Source organism: Sceloporus occidentalis, unplaced genomic scaffold (genome assembly GCF_023333645.1).
Source record: "Sceloporus occidentalis isolate IW3139 unplaced genomic scaffold, rSceOcc1.0.p SCAF_7, whole genome shotgun sequence".
Lineage (NCBI taxonomy): Eukaryota > Metazoa > Chordata > Lepidosauria > Squamata > Phrynosomatidae > Sceloporus > Sceloporus occidentalis.
This window is the reverse complement of record NW_028316987.1, coordinates 92,103,800-92,128,340: the sequence shown is the minus strand read 5'-3', so window position 1 is coordinate 92,128,340 and position 24,541 is coordinate 92,103,800. Positions and strand designations below refer to the sequence as shown.

Below are 24,541 nucleotides of genomic sequence, written 5' to 3'. Positions count from 1 at the left end.
TACATTTTGATATGTTGTCCTACATTTGTCCCGGTTTGGAGGTCCTGATTTATGGCAACCCTAGGTTGCTGTACAGTATATGTCCACTGAGTTGAGCCACTAGAGCCATCTCATGCTGAGGACAGGATAAAACGAGAACCAGATCCCTCCACCAGAAAATTTCAGGAACTGGGGATACACATTTTAAGGACAGAGGAATGAGTGAGGAACTCAACACCACCACCACTGAAATTGTGAATTCGAAAGCTGAAATTCTTGCATTCAACGAACTACAGGTTCTTCACTCCCAAACCCCTAAGAGCAACACTACATCATTCTGATTTTGGGGTGGGGGGGGAACTACTTCAGGCAGCTATTTTGTTCACAAAAGTATTCATCAAAGCAATGCTACCAAATGAATGATAAAAAAGCAGCCACTGGCTGGTGGCCACTAACACAAGTTTTAATGGAGGGCAGCAGTTGCCTCCCAGAAAAAGTTGTCCAAATGGGTCATTCCTTTTCTATACTCCTAAAAGGGTCTAGAGAAATGCAGAGGGCAATTTGGGCTTAAACCTTGACAGCTTAAAATTGCTTTGGATGGGGAAACTTCTTTTTAAAATAATAATAATAATAATTTACTGCACATACTCAACTATAAGCTGACCTCATGTATATGTCAAGGGCAGGTTTTTGGGGTCAAAACTATGGATTTTGATATGACCTATGGATAAGTCAAAGATAAAACCTAAAGGCATTTAACAAAGGATGTAAAGGATGAAGCAAAGGGAAATGATGTGAAATAATTTACAAAATTTCAGCAGGCACAACTATTTGTGCTGATACTAAAGGCTGGATGCATGGTAAAATAGAAAGGAATCGGTGCTCCCAGGACAGATTACACTCTTTACTTTCACCAGGGGATGGCACCTTTTTTAAAATAAGAGTTAAGGTACAGCACTTACACTGACTTGTGGATAGGTCCACTCAGGTTTTTTGGGTCAATTTTTTGACCTAAATTTCTAGAATTATACATGAATATATACCTTATTTGAAATACATTAAGAATTACGAAGACTGAGAAAAAAGAGATGAAAAACTAAAATACAATATAATACAGAATATAAAACAAAAAGAAAAAATGACTTCCAAACTTCCTTTCAATGGTTATACACATATATCATTCATAAAGGTAAAGGTAGTCCCTTGACATGAATGTCTAGTCAAAGAGCCAGTGTTGTCCAAAGATGACTCCAGTGGTCATGTGGCCAGCATCACTGCATCAGATGCTGTTATCTTCCCAGTGAAGTGGTATCTATCTGTCTACTTGCATTTGCATGCTTTTGAACTGCTAGTCTGGCAGAAGCTGGGACTAGTGACAGGAGTTCACCCTATCATGTTGCGCTTGGGCCTTGAACTGACAACCTTCTGATCATCACAATTGGCACCACATCCCTTATAGTTACCCTGTTTCCTCGAAAATAAGACATACCCATAAAATAAGCCGTAGCAGGATTTCTAAGCATTTGTGCAATATAAACCATACCCTGAAAATAAGACATATGATAGACGCAGTGCAGAATGGAAGGGGGTGGGAAGGAAGCGGAAAGATTGGGGTCAATGGTTCTAAAGGAAATGGAGTCGCAAGAAATTCAGGATGGAATTCCAGGTTTGGAGAGTTATGACAATGTTCCAGAAGAAGACGACTTAACTATAAATGTAGATTCTTGTACCATACTTAATAAAAATAAGACATCCCCTGAAAATAAGCTAATAATTATAAGACAGTGCCTTATCTTCGGGGAAACACGGTACTCACACCTTTCCAAATTTAGAACATATTCCATTCTTTCAATGCGCTATTCTCTCTAATAATCAAAACCAAACGTTATGAAAGCACTTTCCGCTTATTTATTTATTTATGCGTGCAAAAAGTCTATAAGGGGTTTTCAGTCTTTAGGAATTGTCACTAATGGCCCTTCTCTAAACTTTGGATAGGAAATCATGATTAACATCTATTCTTGGCATCTATTTGTCCCTTGAGGAAAAATGCCTTCTCACACTTTACTGGAATGGAAGATAAAGGCTACTATCCTGGACTGGGGATTCCAAATATTCCCAGTCCAACACTGGGCACAATGTTATGCCATCAGTAATTGTTGCATTATCAACACCCTTCCTATTAACACACTTCCTCTGCCAATTTTTTTAGCAGGAGGTGACAAAAGAAGGAACACCCACTTGGCATTTCAGAGCTCCCTTGTATGAAGATGGTTCTTTGGCACCTGGAGGTCTGATAGACTTCCAGTCCTTTGAGGACATAAGGCATGAGAACCCTTGTTTTCGTTATAACAGAACGTGACTCAGTTGGCTAGATACGTGTAGTGGAAAATGAATCATTCGTATAAGGAATGATTCAAGACAGAAGCTTGCCAACATTAACATATTCAAAGACCAGCAGTAATAATGGAGTGGAAGTATCAGGGCTGGAAGTAAATAAAAATTACATTACAGTGGAATACAGTTATATTGCACAATACACTGGACACACATACTGAATATATCTTCTACTCCACACAGTTTAGAGATGTACTGTAATTTTTCACTCAACTCACTCTCAAAACAAGCAATTTCAGCAATTTTCTTCACACTGTGAGAAAGTCTTTGAAAACCGTTCAGCTTTCAAAGACTGCTCACAATCTGGGAATCATTCTGTGCAGAATTCAACTTTCTTTTTAGCAGCAGAAAACAGCACTTTCTGTGCAGAAAATAATATTGCCATTTCCTACACACATACACACAACAACCCACATACTAATTTTGTGCAGAATAAGACCTGAACTGCAAATTTATCTGGCCAGGATTGTTTTCAGCAGTGTTTTCTGACACTTAAGAAACCTATTTTTTCCAACCATTTTTCTGAAGATTCTCAAATATTATTTCCATCTCTAACACAGTTATACCATCAGGGTATAATTCAGAGACATAGGAGCTGTACAGACAGCCCAAAAGGAGCGGTTCTGTGCCGCCCCTGGATGCGCAAATTTAGGGAAGCAGCAACCGTACGCCATGCCCCCAACCCACCACGAAAAGAAACCCTGAAAAGGAGCTTCTTTTGCCGGTGCTATAGGAGCGCCAAAAGGGTCGCGTTGGGCCTTTATGATGCTCCCCGTGCACGGCATCATTTCTGCACCGTGCACAAACGACATCATCATGGCACGTCCTGTGAAAATGGCAGCATGCCAAGATGGCACCCACAGTGTGCGGTAGGGCTCAGGAGCGTGTTAACACTCCATTCTACCAAGCCCTACTTTCGGGCCCAGGCGACGCAAAGCAACGGTCTGTACTGGGCCATAGTTATGTTAGTCAAGAATATCAACATGCAAAGGGATCTTGTAGCATCTTTGAGGCTGTGTAGAAGAAGTTGTAGCATAAGCTTTCATAGATGGAAGTAGACCATGTCTATGAAAGCTTGTTCTATAACTTCTATGCAGTTAATCTCAAAGGTGCTACAAGAACCCTCTGCATATAGTTATACCAGTTTGATATCACTTCAGTAGTCATGGAACCTTCCCTCTCAGAATCCCTAATCATTGGCCATGCTAGAAGGGGCTTCTGGGAACTGGCTTTCAAAACACTTGGGAACCAGATCCCAGCAGATACCAAGGGCCCATTGTATTTGTTATCTATTTTCATGCCAGCAGCATCATAGTGGTGCCAGAGTTCCCAGGGTTGTAGTGCCAAGACATTTTGATAAGAAGGTATTACTATAATCTCCAATAACCCAGTTTCTTGCAGACCTTCTAGTACCCTTTAAGCTTAGCTGAACTCTTGAAAGTAACTAGATGGGAAGTAAATTTTTCTAATAACAAAATATTGTTAACTGTATTGTGAAATATCCTGCAGTGATGCAAAGTATTTTGAAGTGATCTGGTCTTCAGTGGGCAATTAGCCATTAGTTTTCCAAAAGTCCAACACCGTTAAAGGTGAGAATTGTTAAAAATGCTTTGTTGATGTGGACCAAAGTAATTGTCAACATTTTTGGAGGCAGAGCAATGGGGACTGTCATGAGGAACAGATGTTTGTCACTCAAAACAATAGGCAACAAGTCACCGACGTTGGCAGTCAAAACAGTTGGGGAACAAACTGGGTTAACCAGTTCAAAAAACACTGAGGGTTTTTTACTGCTGTTTTCACTTCCAAAAGACCAATCACGCAATCCGAGTTCCTGTATATGTCGGAAGAAAAGACATGATTCAAACATGCTGCAAGAAGGAAGCAATCTATCATGCTAGGAAAATGGGACAGGAAGAAAATAGGTCTCATTATAAGCAAACCCTACAGTACTCTGTCCAAATCCTTCAAGCCTCCCCCTTTGATCTCCAAGCAACGTGGACCCTAAGTTTATAAAATGGCAAAGCTTGTAGAGAAAGTCCCTCTTCTCATACAATAATGCACACTTCCTTTACTGCTTCCTGTTTATAATAGTCCATGCTATACAAAATGAACAAAGGGGTTTTAAAATAAGCATCAGTCACCAGCCACTTCAAAATAACAAAGTACACTCTTTTATTATAGGAGAAAGGAGACTGTATTGTTTGGCTTGCATGCTTTATAGCTACCTTCCACAACTTAGTGCTCTGCAGATGTGTTGAATGGCAATTCCTATAAGCTTATAGGCAGTAGAGCTTTTTTTTTAAAGCAGAGGTAGGAATGCTGCAGCCTTCCAAATGTTGTTGGACCGTATGTCCCAGGAGCCCTAGTCAACAGTAAGGAGCCTTGGAAGTTGCAGTCCAACAACATCTGGAGTGCTATGATTCCTGGCCCTGTATTAGCAGTCAGGCTTTTCTTCAGAAGTGCTATCCAAGACTGGAAACCAAATAATATGAAATAAAAAGAGAAGCAAACATAGTCTGGGTATTGGTACCTTATTGTTATGTGCCTTCAAGTTGATTCCAATTTATGGTGACCATAACTTAGAGTTTTCTTCTCCAAGAAGGTTTTCCATTACTTTCTTCTGTGACTATGAGAGTATAACTTGCCCAAGATCAGCAGCAGGATTTCATATCCTCCAACACTTCACATATGAAAACTGGGACATGTGTGGCCAAGAAACATAAGAGTGCGATCAAGCTAGCAAAATTTGTTATTGAGGAAGAAAACATAAGCTTAGAAAAATCTGCAGCAGTTCATTTTTGCTTGAGCCTACAGGGAAGGGCAAGAGAATGTCCCTTCCTTTCCTCCCCCCTATACTGAGTGCAAACTACTTTTGCACTTATAACTCGGTTGGCAGCAATTGTAACAAACTGAGAGCAAAAGGGGAAAGTGAGAGCAAGTGGGACATTTTAAAAGCAACTGAAAAAGTCAGACCACAGAGGATGAATTAGCACTGTCTTGGCCAAATCCAGACAGTTGGGGGGTATGGGATATGGACGCTGGCCTCCTAGAGTCCTAGTACAACATTCAAAACACTACATCATGCTGAATGAAAAGAAGAAGTTTGCAGACAGGACACTTGAAAACAATACCCACTGATGTTGTTTGAAGCCCCCCTCCTGTCCCATCCCATGGTTGGGAATCAGAAAAAAAAGGAAATTTACCATCTCTGTTTAATCATCTCCATTTTCCAGTTCCCTTTCCCACCCAGCCCCTGTTATGACATGACTTATGCAACCTGAGATGACGTCCGAAAGTGTATTTGTTCAATACCTGCCTTGCTTTTTTTCATTCCAGTGTTGACTCAGTAGCACAAGTCAACCATTTCCTCTGTGCTAACTAGGGGCCTCAGGATATTCATAGTGGAAGATCTGGCCAGAGAAAGGGGAGGTTTTTGGCATCTGTGGAAGGCACTGGCTGCCCTTTCCTAGCATTGTTTACGCTCCATGTGGCTTTAAAGGCAGAGATGACATGGAGCATTGGGAGCATGCAGAATCTCTAAATCTACTTGAAAAGTGAGAACCATTCTGTGGAAGACTTACTGTATATACTCATGTAGAAGTCTAGAAATTGTAGTTTAAACATTGACCTAAAGACCTCGGTGAATTTATCCATCGGTCAATGTATGTAATGCATCTTAATTCTTATATATATAAACAAGGAAGCATCCCCTTCTCTGAGAAGAGTGGCAAAAGGCAAGAGCTTAGTCCATCCCTGGAAGGACCCAAAAGAAGCCAAACCCCTCTGCTCTCTCCATTGTGGTGTCGCATCTGATCTTTTTGAATGGTGGGAATATGGTGGCAGCTCTTTGGTGCTTCTCAAAGGAATGCCAAGAGGAATTGGGCCTTCATGAATTTGAATATGACTTTTTGGCATATTTGTCAGCTTTTCTGGGTTAAACTCAGGCAATGTTATCACATTAAAACGAAAGGCTGTCATCAGTGCTAATGTAGTTGCCCTACAGCACTGGGTACATCTTCAGAATCAAAAGTCTGCTAACTAAAGAAGACAAAGAAATGGACAGAGATATTTTGGTCGATGAGATAGAAAATTCAAATGCACCCCCCCCCCCCCCGCCCCGATCACCACCTTGCAATGGTGGTATACTTACAATATTCATCTGAATAACTGAGCCAACTTGGATTTTAAGGATTAAGTGAGCCTCAACGATTGAGCCAGATAGTTTTAAGGAGAGTTAAAAAACTGAGCTATGGTCTAGATAGGAATATATACTTCCCACACTTATACTTTCCCCCCAGCTATGTTAGATAAAGAACAGTTTACCACCTTTGCTGCTAGTTGGGAAAACTGCTAGTACAGGGGGAAAAAGGCCATGAAAAATTACCTTTTATTGGCAGGATCAAATAAGATATTGCTTTAAGAGATGGGAATATTGAGATGGGAAGCATTAGAAAGGAATTAGAGGAAGGAGTTTAATGCTAAACTCATGACAGGACCACCTAATTCAAAGAGAATGTATTTAAGACTTCCAAGTTCCTCCCCTAAAATGTTTGAGGGAAAGAGGTGTAGCAGCTTTATGATAGACGGAGAGGAGTTTTAGAGGCTGTTAGAATTATAAATTCATTAAGATAGCTACTTTGCCCAAGTCTAGAGTTGCCATAATTCTCTACTAAAAACCGAGACAAAATGTAGGACAAAATTTAGACCAAAATATAGGACGATTGTAGGATAAAATTTAGCCCGAAATGTAGGACATTAAAGAAAATGGAGGACCTTAAATGTCCTACATTTTGGTCTAAATTTTATCCTACAATTGTCCTATATTTTGGTCTAAATTTTGTGCTACATTTTGTCCCGGTTTTTAGTAGAGAATTATGGCAACCTTACCAAGTCCAAATAAGATTTTGCTACCATCCAGAAAGATCTTCCTACCAACCAGAAAACACATCTCCACATTTTGGCCCTGCCTGCATCTATGGTCTATTCTGCCATGCAGAAATAATGCAGTTTGACACTGCTTTAACTGCCAAGGCTCCATGCTATGGAATTCTGGGATCTGTAGTTTTGGGAGATATTTAGCTTTCTCTGTCACAGAGGTTTAGTGCCACAACAAACTCAGGCACCTTTGCAAGAGGTGTGTTGGCTGTCCCCTTGTACATTTCACCTTCAGTGTGCTGTCTTCATTTTAGGCCTTTTTCACGCTACACAATTATTATGCCATGGTTCCACTTTAACTGCCGTGGCTGCATCATGTGGAATCCTGGAGTATGCAGTTTGGTGGGGCCCTAGAAATGTGTATTTCAAATGGCTCTCCCTAAACTGCACAACCCAAGGGTCCACAGCACAGAAGACTTTACCACACACGTATCATTCTCGACGCAAATGTGCTTGTCAATGTAAACAGTATTAGACCTCTTTGCAGTCCTGCATCACCACATGTCCTCTCAATTGTTCAGCTGCCACCATTACACTTGCTTCCTGACCCTGCCTTATCCAGCATGCCTTCTGGTTTTTTTTAATTTAATGTTTATTTTTTCAATGTTTTGCACAATCTCAGAGCTCTGCTACCACAATTTGATTTGGAGTTAAAAAAACAACAGCAGAGAGAGATAGAGAGAAGAAATGGGGAGGAAGGTAATGGGGCAGTATGGTAGTAGTGAGGAGAGAGGGACAGGGGAGAGGAGAGGACAATGACAACACATGACTGCCATAAGGCGACTGCCTAGGAGTAGGGATGCCATAACCCGGCTGCAGGCGTGCCACACCCGCTTTTGGGGTTGCTGGCACGGTCACGGTCCGGTTTCATGCCAAAAGCGGGTCTGCCCCGCCTGCAGCCACTTCTGCCCCCGCACACGCCTTCCTTATGGCCGCGGCTGCTCATGCAGCCGGCCGGCCACCCACTTCCGCATCGGCCTCCTCCTCCTCTGCCTCCTCCTTCTCCTCCGCCCCCTGCGCGCTCCCTCTGGCCACCAGCCACCCTTCTCCAGCCTCCTCCTCCCCCAGCACATCCCCCTGGCCTGCAGGGCTGTGCGCGGCTGGCTGGCTGGCTGGCTGGCCGGCCAGCCACCCACCTCCTCCTCTGCCTCCTCCGTGACCGCGCCGAGCAGTTGCCCAGGCGCAGCTGGCGGAAGCGCGCAATTGGCCCACTTGCCTGCCTGGGCCCTGGCCGCACGCCGGCCTCAAAAGGGAGCTGGTCCCTTTAAGGAGGCAGAGCCTCAGAAGGGAAGGAGGAGGCGGAGCCGCAGGTAGGGCTAATGAGGAGGACTTCCTCCTCCTCCTCAGTCTGGGGCTGAACAGCCCGCCCCTTCTCCAGGCTGGAGCCTGTGAGAGCTGGCAGGGGGCGGGGCTGTCCCAGCCCCAGTCTGCCCCCATTGGCCAGCCAGGCTCAGGAGGAGGAGCTCCTCCTCTGTTGGGCAGGGCTGCAGCCAGAAAGGGCCCCTTCCTTTGCCCTTTTTTGGCAAGGAGGAGGAGGAGGTGATTGGCCATGCTTTTTATTTTTAAAGTGCATTTTTCCCAAGTGCCTTTTCTGTGTGTTTTTGGTGCTTGTAATGCTAACAAGTCTCCCTTGTTTTGTCAATGATAGTGTGGTGATGATGATGCAATAAGCCTCTGAAATATGCAAGAGGCCATGTTAAGTAAAGCCATGTGAAATGCTCAAATGTGCTGTTGTGTGTGTTTTGGAATGGAGGGGGGTGATTTGGCCAGAAAGAGGAGTACATTTCTGCCATCTGTCCTCCATTTTGATCATGCCTAAGAAACATGCATTTATATTAACATTTTTTAAAAAATCTTCAAATTTTTTCACATGTCCTCCATTTTTTTAAATGTGTCCTACATTTGAAACTTTTGTCCTACATTTGTCCCGGTTTTGAGGTCTTCATTTATGGCAACCCTACCTAGGAGTGATGTTTTACACCTGGGGACTTGTGCTATTGATGGAGTTTCCTACATCAATGAAAATGGATGCCCTAATAGTAGTTGGGGGATGCAGCAACTATAGATCAGAGGCACTGTCATGTGATACGTATCGCCAAAGCCACTTTTTTCCAGATCTAATTGTGGTTTAAAAGCCATGTGTAGTAATCTCCAGAACCATGACAGTTAAAGTTGAATAATAGCACTATAATTGTGTAGTATGGAAGTGTCCCTTCTGGTCCATGATCAATTATCTGCCACTGGCTTAATTATAGTTTTCACTTTTGCACTATGTACAGTGAGTCCTCCACATTTGTGTCTTGGATTTTTGTGGATTTTATTCACGGATTTGAGTAACTTGTTCTTCCTAGGAATCTCTAGGTCCTCCAGCGCAACTCTGATGGATGTTGACCACAGAGTTGCAAAGGAAGACCTCCTAGAGAAAACATTTCTCTATGAATTTGTAGGTCCTCCAACGTGATTGTATGGTCAGCTTCCAGTGGATGTTGACCACAGAGTTGCACTGAAGGACCTAGAGGTTCCAAGAAAAAAATAGTCACCCGTTACAGACTGCCAAAATAAAGCTGCTTGGGGTCTCTTTGGAGGTATGCTGTTTAAATGATGCATGCATCCTAAGAATCCGGAAGCTGCACCAAAGCTGCCCTCCAGTGCTTAGAATGGAGTGTGGCTTTGGCGCGACCTCCAGACTCTTAGGACCAATGCATCATTTAAACAGCATACCTCCAAAGAGACCCGAAGCAGCTTTATTTTGGCAGTCTGTAACAGGCCAGTGTGTTTTTATTTGCAGTTTTCCCACCTCCTTTGGGGTCTTGAGCCCATAATCCCAGCAAATGTGGAGTACCCACTGTATTATTATTATTATTATTATTATTATTATTATTATTAGCTGTATCCATTTTAACTTTTGTAAGCTGCCATGAGTCCCAAACTGGCAAAAAGGGAGAATATACATGAATATAACAGTTTAATGGCCAAGCAGTTTGCTATTAAACTGTTCTTGTTGTTAAATATGTACCATTGGGGGGGGGAGACTGTCCCTACAGCATGTCATCCACCCACAAAGACACAAGGACACCCCTCCAAAAAAGTTGAACGAAGGGGAGAGAATCACATACACAGCACACTTTGTGTTTCATTAGGAACCAGCTGCACCAAAGCTGTATAGGAGGAACAAACTGCTTTATCCTCAAGTAAATTATCACTAGATCCAACTAGACTCAACGGGTCAAAAGAGGACATAAATATCTACTACCCTACCCTGTGACTCCCTGATGCTAACTTCTTATGCTTTAAGGGGGGGGGGGGGGGGAGGCATTTTGCAAAGATTTTAGTGCTTAAAAACATGTATTACAGAACACACACAAAACACACTATTAACTATGGAACACCTGCTGAGTAGAAGTTCATAGACTCTTAAAAACTACATACTCTCCAGCATTTCATAGATGAAACCTGGGAAATATGTGGCCAAGCAACATCAGTGTACAGTCAAAATGGCAAGTTATTAATGAGGAAGGATACACAAGCTAGGAGAGGGTGCAGCAGTTAGCTTTTGTCTGGGCCTGCTGGACAAGGCAAAATTTCCCTTCTCTTATCCTCTCCCTCCTGCTGAGTTCAAACCACTTTTGCATTTTGAACTCAATTTGCAGCAATTGAAGCAAGTCAAGGATGAAACGGGAAAGTGGGAGGAGGAGATAGAAACTGGGACATTGTAAAAGAAGGTGAAAAAGTGGGATAACAGAGGATTAAAGGACTGTTCCTGCCGAACTGGGACATGGCGAAAATGCATGCAGACCAGAAACCACAGACCACATGTAGTGCCCAAACCCAACCCCAGGTTCCCAGCAAGTTTTAAATTTTAAAACAGAATACCCTCCAAATCTTCCAGTAAGTATAGGAAACAATTTCACCAGGCTCCACCACTCTGAAGTGTTTTAGGACCAAAGCAATGCATTTTTCATACCCAACACTTATGGAAGATGTTTCTGGGAAGGCCCTGCTCTGAGTTCCTCTTCTACTGTCCTAAGGAATAACTCCAACATACATCCACACAGATTAAAAGACACTATTAGGAAAGCTGGTGCATTGTGGAGAAACACTGGAAGGAACATGTCATGTGTGTTTGCCAAACAAAGACTTAAAAAGTTATTCCAACTGATGATCTTGAACCAGTAGGAAGAAGGCCAAACCAAAAGTAATGTTTGCTGGTGTACTAGTCCCAGCAAACCAGGATGATGGGTGTTGGGAAGGGGTTTCCCAGAGGTTGAAGACCACCAAAGTACCTAAGATCTGAATGAAAAATCCACTGCCAAAATCTGTATCATTTGAATTTAAGTGGCTTTTCATAGAATCATAGAATCGTAGAGTTGGAAGAGACCACTAGGGCCATCCAGTCCAACCCCCTGCCATGCAGGAAATCCAAATCAAAGCATCCCTGACAGATGGCCATCCAGCCTCTGTTTAAAGACCTCCAAGGACGGAGACTCTATCACCCTCCGAGGGAGTGCATTCCACTGTCGAACAGCCCTTACTGTCAGGAAGTTCCTCCTAATGTTCAGGTGGAATCTCTTTTCCTGTAGCTTGCATCCATTGTTCCGGGTCCTGTTCTCTGGAGCAGCAGAAAACAAGCTTGCTCCCTCCTCAATATGACATCCTTTCAAATATTTAAACAGGGCTATCATATCACCTCTTAACCTTCTTTTCTCCAGGCTAAACATCCCCAGCTCCCTAAGTCGTTCCTCATAGGGCATGGTTTCCAGACCCTTCACCATTTTTGTCGCCCTCCTTTGGACACGTTCCAGTTTCTCAATGTCCTTTCTGAATTGTGGCACCCAGAACTGGACACAGTATTCTAGGTGGGGCCTGACCAAAGCAGAATACAGTGGCACTATTACTTCTCTTGATCTAGACACTATACTTCTATTGATGCAGCCTAAAATAGCATTGGCCTTTTTAGCTGCCGCATCACACTGTTCAACTTGTGGTCTACTTGGACTCCTAGATCCCTTTCACACGTAGTTTCATTCAGCCAGGTGTCACCCATCCTATATCTGTGCATTTTATTTTTCCGCCCTAAGTGCAATACCTTACATTTCTCTGTGTTGAATTTCATTTTGTTAGCTTTGGCCCAGCTTTCTAGTCTATTCAGGTCATTTTGAATCTTGATCCTGTCCTCTGGGGTATTAGCTATTCCCCCTAATTTGGTGTCATCTGCAAATTTGATAAGTATGCTCCCAATTCTGTCATCCAGGTCATTGATAAAGATGTTGAATAGCACTGGGCCCAGGACAGAGCCCTGTGGGACCCCACTGGTCACTTCTCTCCAGGATGAAAAGGAGCCATTGTTGAGCACCCTTTGGCTTCGGCCGGTCAACCAATTACAGATCCATTTAACAGTTACATTGTCTAGCCCACATTTTACAAGCTTGTTTGCAAGTATGTCATGGGAAACCTTGTCAAAGGCCTTACTGAAATCAAGATATACTATATCCACAGCATTCCCTTCATCTACCAAGCTGGTAATTTTGTCAAAGAAAGAGATTAGATTTGTCTGGCATGACCTGTTTCTCTGAAACCCATGTTGACTTTTTGTGATTATGGCATTGCCTTCTAGATGTTCACAGACTCTCTGTTTAATGATCTGCTCCAGAATCTTTCCTAGAACTGATGTCAGACTAACTGGACGATAATTGTTGGGATCCTCTTTTTTCCCCTTTTTGAAGATGGGGACAACGTTTGCCCTCCTCCAGTCTGCTGGGATCTCTCCTGTTCTCCAGGAGTTTTCAAATATGATTGCCAATGGCTCCGATATTACTTTTGCCAGTTCTTTTAATACCCTTGGATGGAGTTCATCTGGACCCGGAGACTTAAATTCATTTAGATTAACAAGGTGTTCCTCTACTATCTCTTTACTTATTCTGTGCTGAAATTCCCCTATTCTGTCCTCTGCTCCATTATCCTCAGGTTGATCACCCTTTGCCTTTTCTGAGAAGACTGAGGCAAAGAAGGTGCTGAGTAATTCTGCCTTTTCTCTATCTCCTGTTAGCATTTTGCCATCTTCTCCACGCAGTGGCCCTACCGTTTCCTTCTTCCTTCTCTTGCTGCGGACATATCCAAAAAAGCCCTTTTTATTGTTCTTAACCTCTCTAGCAAGCCTGAGTTCATTCTGCGCTTTAGCTTTTCTGACTTTACCCCTACACATGCCTGCTATTTCTTTGAATTCCTTTTTCGTGATTTCCCCCTTTTTCCATTTCTTATACATGTTCCGTTTCAAACTTAGCTCGGTTGAAAGTTCCTTAGTCATCCATCCTGGTTTCTTGAGACACCTCCCGTTTTTCTTTCTCACTGGAACTGTTTGAAATTGTGCCTTCAGTATCTCCCTTTTGAGAAAGTCCCATCCGTCCTGAACTCCTTTATCTTTTAGTATTTCTGACCATGGAATCGCCCTCAGTACTTCTCTAAGTTTACTGAAATCCGCTCTCCTAAAGTCTAGGATGCGTGTCTGACTCTGCCTGGCTTCTCCTCTCCATTGTATAACAAACTCCAGGAGAACATGGTCGCTTCCACCTAAGGATCCCACCACTTGCACCCCATTAACCAAGTCATCCTTGTTGGTTAGGATCAGATCTAAAATAGCTGACCCCCTTGTTGCCTCTTCCACCTTTTGGACCATGAAATTGTCTTCCAGGCAAGTGAGGAATTTGCTAGACCTTGAGGATTTTGCTGAGTTTGACTTCCAGCAAATATCAGGATAGTTGAAGTCGCCCATCACCACTACATCTCTCTTTTCTGACTGTGTGGTCATCTGTTCTAGAAAGATATCATCCAATTCCTCAGTCTGACTTGGGGGTCTGTAGTAGACTCCCACCGTAACACCCTTGTTGTTTCCCTCCCCTTTGAATCTTATCCAGATGCTCTCCACCTGGCTTCCATGATTGATGTCCAGGATCTCTTCACTGGTGTAAATATCTCTGACATATAGTGCTATTCCTCCTCCTTTCCTGTTTGGCCTATTTCTCTTAATAAGGTTATACCCCTCTATTTCCACATTCCAATCATGAGACTCATCCCACCAGGTTTCAGTGATGCCTATTATATCATATTTGCTTTGTTGTACTAGGAGTTCGAGTTCATCTTGCTTATTTCCCATGCTCTGTGCATTAGTGTAGAGACATCGCAGACCATGGTTCCCTTTTACTTGCTGCGTGTGCAAGTTTTTTTGCCTCCCACTGCTGGGTCCTTGCACTGTTTGCCTTGTTTCCTCTATGTCAGTTTGACTATTTTCGCCATCCCTTTCGCCTTCCTTAATATTGTCTCCCTTCCCCTCGGAACTCAATTTAAAGCTCTCCTGATCAAGTTCTTGAGACTGTTGGCAAAAACATTTCTTCCAACTGGCGTGAGATGCAACCCGTCTGTTGCAAGAAGTCCCTCCTCATGGAACCGCAGCCCATGATCGAAGAATCCAAATCCTTCTCGGCGGCACCATCTGCGAAGCCAGTTGTTCACATCTGCTATTTTCCTCTCCCTTCCTGGACCATGCCCTTCAACTGGCAGAAGAGACGAGATGACAACCTGTACATCCATTCCTTTCAGCTTCCTACCAAGCGCCTCGTAATCACTTTTGATGTTCTGAATGCTGTGTCTTGCAGTATCGTTAGTTCCCACGTGGACCAAAAGGAAGGGGTATTGGTCAGTAGGCTTGACCAGTCTTGTCAGCCTCTCTGTCACATCACGGATCTTTGCACCTGGAAGACAACACACCTCTCGAGACATCTTGTCAGGCCTACAAATCACTGCTTCTGTACCCCTCAGCAAGGAGTCCCCCACTATGACCACACGCCTCCTCCGAGGCTTAGCAGCGACTGTTCCCTCGGGTGGGACTCTCAGGCTCCTCTGCTCTGTCCCAGAAGTCTGTCCATGCTGCTCTTCTTCATCCTCCTTGATAAGGGAAAGAGCTTCGAATCGATTCTCTAGCTGCAAGCTCCCCGAACAATTCCTTCTTGGCTTACTTCTCTTTGTGACATTCCTCCAGCTGTCTGCCTCCTCTGTTTGGCAAGTGACCTCTTCCACCCTAGCATCTTCCTCTGCGTGGTACTCATCCAAGATGGTTAGTTCTATTGAGTCCAGGAAATCCTCTTGTTCCCTAATATGCTGAAGTGTAGCTACTCTGGACTCCAGCTGCTGCACTTTCTCCTCCAAGAGTGCTACCAACTTGCACTTGGCGCATGTGAAGTTCTCCACTTCTGTAGGCAAGAAGAGAAACATCCCACAAGAGTTGCAGGTGACTGCGGCAGATCCCTCGTTGTCCATACTGCAAAGTCTTTAGTAATAAATATAACAGTCAATCTATTGGGAATACTTCTTTAAAGGTAAATCATGCAAAGTCACTGTAGGTAACTGAATAAGTAATTCTGCAGGCAAAGTTATAAACTACAGTGGAATAGATTTAGTACATAGGAAAATCTAAGAATTAACATCAAAGAAAATATTCAATCAGTCTGGAAATCTACTTACAATGTGGCTTATTTTCCTAAGGAAAGTGCTAAAAACCCTACTACTGTTGTCATCTCAGATAGACAACATTTTGGAAAATGCTGGTAAAACAAATATTCTTTGTGTATTACGACACATGTAAAAGCACACACACAGACACAAAAATGTACATTTGTTCACAACCCAGAATAATTTACTTGAGAACAAAATGGCCTAGAATCTCTAATTTTTATGATGAGTCTATGAAAAGTGACTACTTTTCCAATAAAGGCTTTTTAAGAGTCTATGGCAATTTATGGTTCCCTCTGTACGTCTGGATGGACGTCATAACTCAAAAACAATCCATTACCAAATAATGAGGTGTTTTTTTCTTGTGGTATTTCAAGGAGCTATTAAAAAGCATTTATGTGCGGTGGGGCAAAGAAGGAATGGCTTATCAAGAAAAAGGCAAAAATCTACCATGCCAATGCTGGGCCAAGGTATTCATTTCTCATGTATGAAAGGGAAGGGAATGAAGCTTCAAGAAGAAAGGCATGGCCGAACGTAGGATACCTCCTGCCTCTCAAACTGGCCAAAAGAACTGGTTCCAGAATTGAGAAGCCTTGAGGAAAGCATGGTGTGATAGGTCTCCTCTACCATTTTGATATTGCTAGTGGTAGGCATTGGAAGTGCTTTAAGTGTCTGACATTTTAATTTCCCATTAGTTTTGCCAGTTTAAAAACTGGAGATTGCTGCTCTTGCTCTAATGGTTGAGGAGAACAGGGGGTTTCATCAGGTGTTGCTTGTAATGCAAGCAGAAAACAAGCAACACCTGCTGAAAATCCCTCTTCTATAAACTGGCAACTCTATTTCTCGCAATTCCCACAGTGTAGGAATATTACATGATATTTGTGAGAAATTACCCTATGAGCACTAAGAAAGGGTATTTTAGACCTCTGAGTCCTGTCACTTTATAGAATCTACTTAACAATTATATTAGCTGGGATCCTGTATGGGAATAAGGTCTTTGCAAACGAACTTACATATGCGTGAATTAGAACTGGGCGGTTCTGTAAGGTTTGTATCTAGTAAAGGGCTGGTGTTACATAATTATGTAGGGGAGCCAGCAAAGTGACCTATGTATATTAGGACCAACACTAATCAAGAATGATGTGCCAGGGCCCCCAAATGTGTGACAGGATACTGGGGAAGGAATTCCAATGTGCATCAGGTTCAATGGATATGCATTGGGCATCCATCATGTTACAAATCTTTGCAATTCAGTCACAGGGTTTCCTAGCACCTCTACTAAGTGATGTTGACTTGAATCGACTGACTTGGATTCAAATCACTTCAGTGACTCTACTTGGACTTGACTTTGCGATAAATGATGCACTGACTTGACTTGAGACTTGCATATTTTTAATGACTAACAAATTAGGCAATTTTGTTTGCCAATGTAGAAGGCAGTAGCAAAAGAAAGAGACAATATTTCAGAGGGATTGATTAATTCAAGGAAGGAAGCCATGGCCCTGAGTCTGCAAGACCTGAGCAGTAACAGCATCTCTTGGAGCTCTCTCAGCCATAGGGTTGCTATAAGTGGAAGCCAACTTAATGGCATGTGACAACAGTAGTGTAATTGGGACAAAAGATGCCCTGTGCGCTTTTTTAACATGGCAGAACACATCAGACACACTCTTGCTGTCAGTTTGGCGCTGTACAGACACTTTTTGCAGGTTCTTTTTGCTCCGTGACGGAGCCGCACGGTTTGTCTGCTCCAGCTCCCTCGTGGAACAAACTGTATCCCACCTCTGTTTGACCCAGTTTGGAGGAAATTGAAATTTCTTCCAGGAAGTGAGGTGGCAACAATGGAATTCACTGAGGTTGTGAAATATTCTATTATTCAAAAAGTTTTGTTTTGTTTCATCTTAGTTTTATTTTACCTTGTGTTTTCTGGAGCTCATGTTTTGGTTGGAGCACACTTAATTCTGCACACATAAATGCCCATTCAGGCTTAGTGCATTGTTATAACCTGTGTGCTGGATTTCTCATTAGAAAAAAATTCCCCATGATTTAAGAAAGTGGTGTTTTTTTTAAACTGGTTTAAACAGTGTTGACTTCAATCCACCCAGTGCTTTGTCTAACACTCAGCCAGAAAGTCCCTGTTTCAAAACTTTTCTACACTACAGATGCATTAGCTAGCCTCTGGTTAACCACCATCACCTCTCCCAATACTAAGATAATAATCCTGGTTTACCTCTCAGGACTGTTGTAAGACTAGTGAGATACTGTATTTTAAGAATATGTAAACCTTATTCACGAATTTATTATCCATGGATTCAAGCATCCACAGCTCGAAAAAAAATTTAAAAGTTAAAAAATTCCAAATAGCAAACCTTGATTTTCCATTTTATACAGGGGACACCATTTTGCTATGCCATTATATTTAATGGGACTTGAGCATCCACGTATTTTGATATCCACAGGGGGGAGGGGCTGGAACCAAGCCCCAGCACATAACAAGGACCCACTGTACTTTAGGAACTTTAAGTACTTTTGACCTTACTTTTTGAAGTTCTCCACTGTTGTTATCATTTACTGATGATATTAACAGAAGTCTCACCTATTGTGGACCACACATTCCTGCACGAATGTGGGGAAGCACCAGTAAGATGCCTGGTTTAAAAAAAGTGAGGGTGTGAGAGTCTTACTTGCAAAACATGGATCTATTCATGATTTCTGAAAATGTACTTAACCTAAAAATGCCTTGCCTTTAACAATAACACCTGCAAATGTTGTCTTTGCTCCCTGGGTTGTCTGATTAGATGTTATCGGTCTGGTTCAGCTAATTAGCTTTGGGAAAACCTGGCTCTGAAATAATGCCTTTTTAGTTTATGCGACAACATAAACTTCCCCTCCACAGGTTTCACCCTGCAACGTCTACAATATTAGTCTCAACCATCATGTAGCTTGCCCTTGGTTATATCCTATGTAGTCCCTTTCCTTTCTCTTCCTTTTTCTTTTCCCCTTCTTCTAACTGTACTTTTAAAAACCCAGTGAAATTAAAGAAACCCGTTACAAGAGCTTCACACTCATCATGTTCCTTTCTGAACTGTACCTTGGGCACACCCTCATAACCCACAAAATCATGAGTTACCATCACTATGTGACCTTTAACGTGTTACTTCCAAGCTCAGACATGGCCACTAAAAGAAATACAATGTTGAGTTAATCTTTTCCTTTGCTCTAATAAATATGTCAAACCCTTTGATTTTTCCTGGCAGGCTTAAAGGAGCCAAAAAAAGAGAGAGGAGAAGTCCCACCCCACCCTCTCCCATTGATGGCACATAGGCATTGAGATGCAAACTGTCCTTCTGATGTAGCCTTGTGGGTTTTCTGCTTTATTTCTTTTGCCAGACTGTGCGCATAGGCAAAAACATTATAATTAAAATAAGGTGCCCTGGGCTGGTGGTGGATAACTGACGGGTGCTTTTTGAAAATGTCAAACCGCTGTTTTAAAAACAAAAACAAGCTTTACAGGAATGAGAGGAATGAGGAAAAGAATGTCTCGCTTTGACCCGCATGGCGGGAACGGAGAATGGCAGGGAGGGAGGGGAAATGGCCCACGGTTGCATCAGCTGCAACTGATCAACATGTACGTAAATGCCAACAGCTACTGACCCGTCCAGTTACAGGGGTCTGCTGAACTGGGCAATGCCAATCTGAAGCAAAAAACTTCACCTCCATTGAAAGAAATACAACGAAGCAAATGTATGTATACTGCAGAGATCCATTGCCCATGATAACTACAGAATCATAGAGTTGGAAGAGACCCCAAGGGCCATCCAGTCCAACCCCTGTCATGCAGGAACTCTCAATCAAAGCACCCCGATAGATAGCCATCCAGCCTCTTTTAAAAGACCCCCAAAGAAGGAGACTCCATCACTCTCCAAGAGAGTGCTCTTACTCTCAGGATGTTCCTCCTAATGTTGAGGTGGAATCTCTTTTCCTGTAGCTTGAATCCATTGCTCCAGGTCCTATTCTCTATAGCAGCAGAAAACAAGCTTGCTCCATCCTCAACATGATATCTCTTCAAATATTTAAACAGGGCTATCATACTACCTCTTAACCTTCTCTTCTCCAGGCTAAACATACCCAGCTCCCTAAGTCATTTCTCAAAGGACATGGTTTCCAGACCCTTTACTCTTTTTGTCACCCTCTTCTTTTTGACAGCATGATTCTCAAACTTTGGCCCTCCAGATGTTTTGGACTTCTGCTCCTAGAATTCCTGACTATTGACCAAGATGGTAAGGGCCTCTGAGAGCTGAAGTCCAAAACACCTGGAGGACCATAGTTTGGGAACTACTAAGTTACAGCAAGGTGTTGAAAGACAACAGACCCCCCCCCCCCCCACACACACACACACTGGGCTAGTCTCCATGTGAATATACTGTGTGAACGGTGTGGATTTTTGCACATGTGCATAGATATTTGTCTTTGCTTTTCTGTGCATATCTGCACACGGAACAATGGATGCAAACTACAAGAAAAGAGATTTCACCTCAACATTAGGAGGAACATCCTGACAGTAAGAACTGTTCAACAGTCGAATACAGTCCCTCAGAGAGTGGTGGATAGGTTCAGCTTAGGGTTGCCATACGTCGGAAACAATTTCAATGCATACCACAACAACTAACTCTACTCCTTATTGATAAGATGTTGCAGCTCCTCTATCAATACTCAAAGCAAACTATGTTCATCAGGAGCTTCTCCTTTACCAAAAGGGCAGCAATCACATATCTTTCAATCTTTTATAGGTTTGAATCACGTATTGAAAGAAGGTCTTATAGTAGTTACTAGTGAGCAAAGCTGATAAATAAACCAGCCACAGGAATGATTGCTTTTAGACGAGTACCCTCTGGTGGTGTTTTGGACACATGACTGAAGCAATGAAGAGATTTAAATTGAATCTTTGGGTGGGTGTGAGGTGATATTCAGAAAGAAAACATAAAGAAGTGTCACAGTATGGATGTCAGCCATGGAATGAAGCAAAGTACACAACTGAAATTACAGGCCTTCATACCTGAAAGGGGTGCAGCTACAGAAGGATGGAGGCAAAAGGAAGGCGTTGCCCTACAAATAAGAATTCAGTCCACGGATAAAATTTCTCTTCAGCACTCAAATTTCCAGCAACACAGTAACTTAAAATTTCAGAATTCAAAGGTTTAGCCATGCTACTCTGTAAAATCAGTATGTAGAGAGATCCAATTGCAGCTGAGGAAGTAGACTGAAGTTTACAAAACATGCTGCCAAATTCTTTCCTTCAGTTAGTCTCAAAGGTGCTACAAGATCTCTCTACATATAAAATTTCAACTGAGCATTTAGAAATACAGTTCAGGCAAGCAAAGCAAAGGGACCTGCAAAGTGACAAAGAGCATGTGAAAACACAAAAGAATTCTAGATGTGAAAGATGTTCAGTCTCACTTTCTGGAATGCTAGAAATTTGGGGATTGAAAGGAAATTTAATTTGGGGGGCAGAATTATCATTTGGGGGCAATGTTCTCATTTTGCCTCCCCCCTCCTTTAGCTACACCTCTGTAGTTCAGCCCCTTTCCTATACTACTACTACTACTACTACTACTACTGTTATTGGGATTGCATGAACATGCATGTACATATCTGTGCATGATGTTGTTGCTATTATTTTTCAATAAATTTAATGTGCAAAGCAAGGGTGGGGAAATTTATTAGTGAACACTGGTACTAGCCAATCAGTGCTTCTCATTAAAATCTAAGCTTTCCCTCCTGTCTTCTTAAAGTTTGAACTCTGGAGGGGAAAATGTACATTTAGGCTGATCATATGAGAGGGTCCAAGAGAGTCTCAATGATCACAGAGAGGATGGCCATTGTGCCGATATAAGAGCTGGACACCCACAGTCAGATTAAAAGTGGTCACCATTTTATTTGTGTAACTGACGCAAGCTGAGGAAGGGTGACCTGTGCCTGCAGAGCTGGTCCAACCATGCTTACATGCTCCCTAAGTGTGGTAGACCAACCTGCCCTATGCTTGATCCCAACCCATCTATTTCCCAATTATAGAAGAAAGGAGCTAGCCCCAAGAAGCTGGCCTGTGTTGTCCAAATATGTACGCTAGTCAACAAAGGTCCTCCCCATCCACAGCCATATTCCTCAACATTTTTAAGAAAGAAGCTTATGTTAACAAGGTTTCAGCTAATGACTTCCACAATTCTGGATGGATGATTAGCTAAACTCCTCTATCATTTATGCTACTGTAGATGATCTGTAGAAGTCGCCACGATCTGGATGAAGTTGAGGACCTCCCTCACTATTTGTTTAGTTATCCTTTGTCAAAGAATCTTATAGAAAAATACCTTGTGGGGTTGTTATCTATTAAAACAATAGGCCCATCTGTCAAAAATGAGATTTTCCCCCCTTTTAATAAAGATTCGAGTGTTAGCAGAAGAGCTGCAACTTTTTAAATGACATTACTTAAAGCCAATGCAAGTTATTATGAGGCATTCCCTAAAATGTGAATTTTTACTGCTCTTAAAGGGTTCATTTTTGAATATTTAATTCTTACTGGTAAAGTTAGTCATATTAGAAACAGTGTTTGAAATTGTATGTTATATTTTATATTTTAACTTTGCTATTTGACATTGGTATAATTTCTTTGTTCTATATTGTGATGCGCTATGGTTATAAGCAATTAACATTTTGAACTGATTGAACTAAACTGAACATTTTAGTGTTCAGGTCTCCCCTTACTCACCTTAAATGCACAGTCATGACAAAAGATATAACATCCAGAATGCTATCCCATCATATTTAGTAACACTTATGTTTATATGCCCTAACATTCTTCTTCGCATCCAAATTCCCTAAGTAGTAGTCCCCAGAGAAGGCGAAAGACTTGCTATGATGACATGAAAAAATATATACATATTTGGATACATGTATATATGAGTAAATAAATGTTATTTTTAAAAAATCATGATCCTACCTGCCGTCTGAAACCTGAATTTCACTGTTTTTTGTTAACCTCTCTCTTTTTTCACTTCCTGTAGGCATCTGCTTTTGAAAAAGGTTTAAGCAGGAGCTTTTCTTGTTCATCTTGGTGTCATAACTGGACACAGGTTTCCTTTCTTCAAGTTGGCATCTTTCTGACATAAGGTTGGCAAACGGCTGTCCTTTGCTGATGGCTAAATTTTGGACTACTTTGTCACCAGGGTTTGCATGTGGCCCAAATGGATCTCTGGACGAAGGATCCTTGCTTACATCCAATGAAGTAGGACTGCATGAAGAGAGAAGACTTGGAGGATGACTGGGAATTCCTTGATTTTCCTGGGAATCGTCCACTGGCAACGAGCCCTTTGTTCCATCTTCCTCTCCATGGCATGAAATGCTAGTGATTCCAGAAAGCCGTTTGAGATGCCTCCTTTTTGAGGAATCCTGTAGAAAATTGACAAGACAGAAGCCAGAGAGTTAAAGTTCCAGTACATGTACTGAGCTAAAAGCAATGTCCTCACAGTGTTTATTCACACTGCAGAATTCCATCACGTTGATCCCACTTTAACTGCCATGGTTCCAACCTATGGGATTCTGGGATCTGTATTTGCTGTTGATGTGTGCCTATAAGTTGTTTCCAATTTATGATGATCATAAAGCAAACCTATAACAAAGTTTTCTCAGCAAGATTTATTTTGGTGGGGGATTGTCTTTGCCTTGCTGTACAGCTGAGAGAGTGTGACTTGACCAAAATCACCTAGTCAGTTTCCATGGCTGAGCGGAGATTCAAACCTGGTCCCCAGAGCTGTAGTCCTACATTGGAACCACTACACTGCTTTGGTTCTTGTAGTTTGATAGGGACTTTGAATTATACAGTGCCTTCCTGTAAACTGCAGTGCTAGAGCGCTCTAGCAGAAACTTCAAAACCCCTCCTCAGTCTACAAACCCCAGGATGGAAACATGGCTCTTAAAGTGCAACCAAAATACTTTTAATTGTGCAGTGTGGATATACGCACAGGTGTGTCTTCTTCTGTCATCATGATGTAGGATTAAAATACAGACCCTAGAAAAGCTACTTTGAGGAGATTATATTACAGTTTCTAGTATAGAAGATTCTGGGTGGTGGTCCAGCAAAGTAACTTTTCCATGGGCTAATATAAATCCAGTGAAACATCAAATCTGCAAGGCACCACTAATTGTATTGTAAGAAGAGTGCAAACTTTTGGAATGAAGTAACTTCTCTTTACCAACATGCCCAGCAGGTTGATGGGTTGGGATGAAAAAAATGGTTCCAGTTTTGTTCAGTTCCTTACTGGCATACACAAACTTCTTTCTTTTGCCCCACTCTTGTCTCTTGTTCTTTGATTCTGGCCAAACCTTTGAATTGTCCTACTAATACTTCTGGCTTTTGAAGAAGATGTTTTTAAAAAAATTGCCATGGCCAGCTCTTTCTTTCTCAAGGGACAAGGTGGACTAACAAGCATTTGTGCAGTTACAAATGCAGTTTTCTAAAAGCCTTAGCACATAAGAAAAGAAGGCAGACTGAGAGAGTAACAGCTTTCTCCATGCCTCTCCGCATGCTGTTATAGGACTTCCGTTATCTCCCTGAGGGAGACGGTCGTAAAAGCGTGCCTTTTGTCATGCTGGAAAAGTCTTATTGGGCAAAAGGCATGCTTTTAGGACTATCTCCCTCAGGAAGAGAGTGGAAGTGCTACGACGGTATGCAGAGAGAAAG

At 42.2% G+C, this 24,541-nt stretch overlaps 1 protein-coding gene across 4 annotated transcripts in view; it reads right to left on the bottom strand.

The window, feature by feature from the left end:
• LOC149310102 (putative ubiquitin carboxyl-terminal hydrolase MINDY-4) overlaps positions 1-24,541 on the bottom strand; it is a 110,373-nt gene that overhangs the window by 64,705 nt on the left and 21,127 nt on the right. For all 4 annotated transcript variants that reach the window (XM_089533701.1, XM_089533702.1, XM_089533704.1 and 1 more), the window contains one exon: positions 22,802-23,250. In XM_089533701.1, coding sequence (XP_089389827.1) covers positions 22,802-23,250 — 449 coding nt within the window. The remainder of the gene's footprint in view (positions 1-22,801; positions 23,251-24,541) is intronic.